This window comes from Lotus japonicus, chromosome 3 (genome assembly GCF_012489685.1).
Source record: "Lotus japonicus ecotype B-129 chromosome 3, LjGifu_v1.2".
Lineage (NCBI taxonomy): Eukaryota > Viridiplantae > Streptophyta > Magnoliopsida > Fabales > Fabaceae > Lotus > Lotus japonicus.
In genome coordinates this window covers 82,080,489-82,087,171 of record NC_080043.1, presented here as the reverse complement: position 1 = coordinate 82,087,171, position 6,683 = coordinate 82,080,489, and the positions used below count along the sequence as shown (strand labels likewise).

General features: G+C 42.3%; 1 protein-coding gene across 1 annotated transcript in view; it reads right to left on the bottom strand.

Moving 5' to 3' along the window:
- Nucleotides 1–280: 280 nt before the first annotated feature.
- The window catches only part of LOC130744846 (uncharacterized), an 8,633-nt gene continuing 2,230 nt past the window's right edge, over nt 281–6,683 (bottom strand). The window contains exons 2-3 of the mRNA XM_057597008.1: nt 1,134–1,286; nt 281–1,042 (exon numbers count right to left, since the gene is read on the bottom strand). Of these exons, the coding sequence (XP_057452991.1) occupies nt 443–1,042; nt 1,134–1,286 (753 nt within the window). The 3' untranslated portion in view covers nt 281–442. The remainder of the gene's footprint in view (nt 1,043–1,133; nt 1,287–6,683) is intronic.

Sequence of the window (6,683 nt, the reverse complement as noted above, 5' to 3'; positions counted from 1 at the left end):
TCCTTCACAGCAGGGCCTTCCTCGACCAAATCAGCTCGCTTTTCCTCCAGTTTGGTAATCTCTCGGTGCAGCTCTTCAAGTTTGATGTCGACTTCAGAGATTTCATCTGCGATCAAAACCTTCCTAGCAGTGAACTTCTTGAAGTCCTCTTTCATGGCTGCAACTTGAGCTTTACCAGCAGAGACTTTTGCTTCCTTAAAGCTGACAGCTTGACCAACGTCCTTGATTTGATGAAAGGTGGCCGAAGCATCCACTAAAAAAGATTGAAGGTTAGCCAAAGCAGCAGCCTGTTGAGCGTCGAGTTTTTGGCCAAGAAGGAAGACAAGCAATTCCTTAGCAGCATGGCTTGCTTGAGGATCAGCTTGGATCTGGTCGAGAAACCCATTGGCGAAGACAATAGCCTTCAGCCGACCCATACTCTCCTCGATCTGCTGAGAATTGGCTACCCCACTTGATTGAGCAGTCTCAGCAGTAGCATCAACTTGACGGGGTGGAGAGTCCCATTCCAAGGTGCCATCGAGGAAGCTATCCAAAGCTGCCAGCGGGTCCTCCTCAAATAAAGTGTCGAGCTTTTCACTAGACACATGAGATGAAGAGCCACCTTTGTTTTGAGGCGAATGTTGCACAGTGGCAGCCGATTTTGGAGGAGGCATAGGGCTGTCATCTTTGCCTGGAAGGGGCTCTGCTTCGCGGATGGGAGAAGTTGTACCCTGAGTCTCCTGCAAGAAAAACCCCTTTTATGTCCTTTCGATAAAGTAAAACGCATATTAAAGGAGTCAGCAAAACATGAAAAGTATAAAGATACCTGGCAAGCAGAGTCTTTGGAAGGGCTCGAGTTGGTGGAGCTTCTGGAACGGCGAGGAGACTTATGACGAGATTTGCTCCTGACCTTCCTCCTTCCCTCAGATGAGGGGGTCTTCTTAGCTGAAGATGCGGCCTTGGGAGGTTTCTCGACACCTTCAGTTTTGGATTTTGCAGGAATGGGAGCTGGGGAATTCTCACGGGATGGAGGATTGGAGGTAGAGTGCTCATGAACATCAGTCTAAAGGAAACAAAACAAACAAGAGATGACTCAGATTAGGAAACCACGGGTTAAAAATATCACAAGGTACCCTCGAGAATGGAGAACATACCTGAATGGCGGCGCCGCCACCACCCTCTTTGTCAGCGACTTCTGTTTGAGCATCAGATGCCAACTTAGAAGCCCCACTAGGGGTGGAAACACCAACCCCCTTGGCCCTCTTCTGACTGGCCGAAGCAACAGGCTTAGGTATCCGTTTCCGGCTCTGTCGAAATATACGTCAGCCCATAATCCAAGGAAATCGAAAAGGAAAAGGTAAAAGCATGAGGAAAGTACCTTGAGCTTGTCAGCAAGACTGACATCATCATCCTCATCATCATCATCATCATCCTCAATCACGACCGGGTGGTCCTTGGAGGAATGAGCCACTGGGGAAATAACTTGAGGAGCTGGTCGAATAATGACTTCAGCTGCAAACAAAAGAAAAATTAAGAAGTAAAACAGGAAAACCAAGGCCAAGTCGAAGTATTACCTTGACCAATACGCATGTTCAGCGATATGTGGTTGAAGATTTCGACGGGCACATGATACGGAAAGTTCCACAGGTGGTACTTAGTCCAAGTCACTCGCTTTCGAGGAGGTAGAGCTTGATTGGCCAATACATTTATGTTTATATGGTCAACCCATTTAGGCAAGACCGGTGGAAAAGCCAATGCAAACCTACTCGTAGGCAAAGACGGGAACCTAAAGCCAGTTTTTCGAATAACAAAAGATAGACCTTCCTCACCAGGAGGAACCACTAACTTGGATTTCTTGGCTTTAAGTTCCCATTTTTGCCTTAATACTTGAGCTGCTTGCGCAACTGTATCTCGAAGGCGAAGAGTTGGGTAATATACCACACCGAAGAACTCTTGAAAAGATCGAATTTCTGCCAGGTGCATACCTTTGGTCTTCTTCGGATCCTGCTTCTGCAAAAGAAAAGCATCTGTCATGCATTGCAGACAATCGACGAGGGGCTTCGAAATTTGAGCCCAATACTCAGACCACCAGGCTTTGAAAGCATTAGTGGCATAATATGAAGGAGCGTAAGTGAAGGGGCTCAGGTTGAGGAGTTTCTTGTTATAAAATTGAACAGTCTTGTCGAAAACAGAAACCCTCTTAATAGTTCCGGGGTACAGGACTAGACTCTTGTCAAATAAAGTGTTGGGTAGAACTTGACTAAGCCCAAACTGTCGAGAAACCAATTGAGGGTTGTAGCCACAAAGAGTGTAGTCACTGCTAGCAAAACCCACAGTTAAAACCCTAGGAGATAAGAGGGTCCTCCAAAGTGTGATATGGTGCTCCTTGGGCAACGCAGAATCAGAGGCATTAGGATAAGAATTCCTCAGCCAGAAAGGGCCACGAATAGCCTTGCTGTAAGGAGAGAAACTGGAACGGTAGTGTTTCAGCTCGAGAAACATGGTAAAGTACTTCCTGAAGTCCGCTTCGAAATTCGACGCATCATAAGCAGGGGTCAGGGTCTCGAGCCTATGGGCATCAATCCTGGTGTTAGAAGCAGTTAGAGGATTATCTTGTACCGGCAGAAGAGATTCGAAGACTGCATTCAACCAAAGTTGAAACAGCCAAAGTGGTCCAGCCGCATTCAGAGAGACGGTCTTGGTGTTCCGGATATCCTCGACAGCCTCATTCAGCATTTGATACAGGTTGCCAAGGACGAGCCTAGCCATAGCAAGTTGTCGACCCTCGTGAAGCAGATTGGCTAAAGGCAAAAGCTTGGCGGGTATGCGCAAAGATTTGGTGCAAAAGACATAAGCAGACAGCCAATACAGCAAGAAAGCGACATGCTCAGCATCAGACACCTCACCACTCTCAACATAATGGTCCTTAATGAATCGACTAAACGAAATGTTGTCAGTAGGAATCGAGATGGGTTTAACAGGAGCAGGTGCAGAATGATAATCATCACCAATGGGCCACAATCCGGTGATAGCAGCAACATCCAAAAGAGTGGGGGTGATCATACCAAAGGGAACATGAAGGCAATTAGTGGACCTCTCCCAGAAATAAAGTGCACTCAACAGCATAGCAGGGTTATACGAGATTGGAGATCTCGACAACTGAATCAAGTCGAAAATCCCTACATCCTTCCAGTGTTGTTTCTTATCTCCCTCAACCCTATCTAACCATTTCAGGTAGGCCTTGTCGTTAGCAGAAGGGTTAGGAGGGGGCCGAACGAAAGGCTCGTTTCGGGTCAGAAAGAAATGGCATACGGTAAGAGGGTTGAAATGCCAAAATGAGCTCCTCTCCCCTAACGCTAGGGTGAAATGATTCATGTTCTTCAGGGAGACTATTGGGCCTATCATGCTTCACTACTTTCAAAGGGCCCAAAATGGCGCGTAAAGTACCATTAACAGAGAAAGGAATGAGTACCTGGGATTTCCAGATAGCTCTCTTCTCTGCTTCGTTGGGAGGTTCTGGGATTGGCACGCGTTTGGACTCATCCAGCTTAAGCTCGGTGGCCAACGGAAGGGTTTGCTCAGGATTGGAAGCCATTGAAGGACGCAGCAAGTGTTTCAGAGAAGACGGAAGAAGATGAAGTGATGAAGTCTGGAAGAAGAAGTTGCAGGTTGGATGAAAGAGTAAAGCTTGAACAAGGAATACCAAGAGGGTATTTATAAACGGAAGGGGAAACGGAACCCAAGCCGCATTGAGCAGCAATTTATAAAAACTTTGGGTTCCAAGCGATTATTTTATAATTAATTCATGTCACCTCTCAGCTTTTTGGCATAGGTGAAATCATGGCCCTAAAAAGGCTATAACTGTCAGCTAGTGGAGAAGTCACCAGACGTTATGGCTGCCGATTGGACTTGAAGATCGAATGGTCGAGAGCACAAAGCATTTGAATCGTTGGAATTGAAACGGCTGCGATAAAAAAAAAAATGCTTGGCGTCTTTGAGCTAAAGCAGTCGACAACCAACATTTTTGGGGGGCAACTGTTAAGCCAAAATTAGAAGCATACAATTATCGACACCATGGTACAAAAAAATGGTTTCTCGACAGAAGGGTTGGGCGAAGCCGGCAACTCAGCACACGATGTCCCCCAAAGACAAGTTAGTAAAAAGCCATAACTCGACACACTCAGAAGATGAAGAAATCTCGATCATCTCAATGGAAGAAGCAGTTACCGAACAATAAGCAACTGCAAGCACTGCGTACACCCACGACGCCACGAATAGCAACGGTTGCCCACGACTCAGAACCATCCACGTGGCAATAGAGTCACGTGCGCGAAGACCATCGGCTAAACGTGGGGGATGGCGCCAAAATTCAAAACCCACGAAGCCATCGTGCATCCAAAGAAAACCGCCAAGAACATAAAAAGTATAAATAGAGGAAGCAGCAGCAGAAGAGAGGGTTCCCAATTGAAAAAACTCTGAAAATTCACTAAAAGCTCTAAACGTCCGCATCAATGAGACTTCGAGAGCAGAACGTGATGATGGAGGAGTATGTTGCAGAACCAACGCTTTGATTTCCTTGCATTTCAGTTCGTTAATTTCCAGTTTTTATGTGTAGCTTGTTTTGTCGAAATTTGCTTTCATGTTATTTTGGTTTGCTTGACTATTTTGTAATCGACTCATATTCAATAAAATCCAGTTTCGTTTGAAGTTGTTTATTGTTGTCGAAAACACATCCGTCCACACACTACACTTTGGCAAAACGTTTTCTCAAAAGGACCCTGAAATCTAAACTTCCTTTAGTCGAACTAAGAGGATATTTGTTTACCAAAAATCCGTGTAAACACTCTCACATTCTACATTTAAATAAAATTAGAATTAGATCTCCGTAATGCTAAATGTTGGCCCTCACTTGTGTGCATCAATGTTGACTTACTTCAAGTCATTGATGTATTTTTTTCATAAATTTGAACTATTTTACCATAAAAGATAGCAATGCACATGATTTCACCGACTTGGGGAATTTTTTTTTGTCTTAAGTTAGATGAACGGCTAATTACACCTCCATGGGGCGTAAGGTTATATATCATCTTGGGATTGATACTCTCAAGTCTCACCCTACATCCTAATTCTCACCCTTCTTTCTTTTTAAAATTCCAAAATTACGAGTTTACCACATTTCTCTTACCCGCTCTCACCTCTCACCTCCATCACAACATCTTCTATTGGGTTTTAGAAAGCCCGGTATGTTAAAAACATGTTACACGACATCTTCTATTGGGTTTTAGAAAGCCTGGTATGTTAAAAACATGTTACACGGGGTTTTGAAAAATACTAGGTTGGAAGTGGGAGAAAATAAACTACGTATGTCAAAAACTCATGATATGTTTATTTTGGGTGTATGTTTAAAAACTCGGTATGTAGGAGGATGTCAACATATGTTTCAAAGAGTATTTTAGGAACTTAAGTTTTCGACGAATATTTTCCGAAAAGCTTTATAAAAAATAAGAACCGAGAAGCATATGTGTTTTTTTTTATTCATTGGGTTTTAAATCTTGTTTGTGTAAATACACTGGGAACCCGGTAAACAACGAACCTAATGCATTATCGAAAGGCAGTAGTAGGGTTTGGGGTTGGACGGGAAACCCAGTAAACAACGAACCTAAGGGCATTATCGGAAGTTACTTTAAAGGCAGTAGGGTTTGTGGTTGGTGGAGGGTTAAAATCAACTCCCTATTATCTTGTAGGCTGCTTGCGGGTCCATAAGTCCACATTCTATCCAGTCCATAATAGGATAGCAAATTGGACTGATGAATGGCCTTCATGGCCATCGGCCCATATTATGAAAAATATACTATGCTCATATGCTACTATTATTTTGACCAAAAAAAAATATGCTGCTATTGTTCACTTTTGTTTGAGTACTGTGTTTGGAATTTTTCTACCATTTAGAATTAATTCTAAGTAATATTATTATAATTAACTTTCAAGTTGTGGAATTGATTTTGAGGGAAAAAAAAATCAATCCAATTATACTCCCTCCGTTCCAAAATGTAAGTTGTTTTAGAATTTATATCATATTCCAAAATATAAGTTGTTTTGCAAAACCAATGCACTTTTTCTCTCTTTCTTCCTTATATACCCTCATTTAATATTATATCTCTTAATTACCACCTTCAATTTTCACCTATCACAACTCTCACTATCCACTTAATCAATAATAACATTTCTCTCTCCTTAATATAACACAACTTTAACTAAGGGTATTTTAATCAAAAAAAATTATCAATTAATAAACTCTTAAACAATATGCACAACCTAAAACAATTTACGATAGGAGTACTATTTATCTACTGAAGGTCATCAACTATTCAACCATTAATCAGTCAAATTGCAGACTACCTTTATCTTGATGATTCTTTTATGATCAACACAAACATTTTTTTTTCCCCCATGAATCATGCTTACAGCTTACCACATAAGCTGACAAGCACATACATATGCATGCTTCATATTCAATTAATTCTAATTCGACCGTGTTCAATGTAAAATCCACAAACGGTTCAAGCACATTGAAGTAACTCACGACTTGTTGGTTGATATTCAAACAGAGTCTGCTGATTCATTTACCAGTACTGTCTGCATAGGCTTCAATGCATTGCAGCTTGATAAATATATAACTGGTTTGTTTGACCTATATATCCATT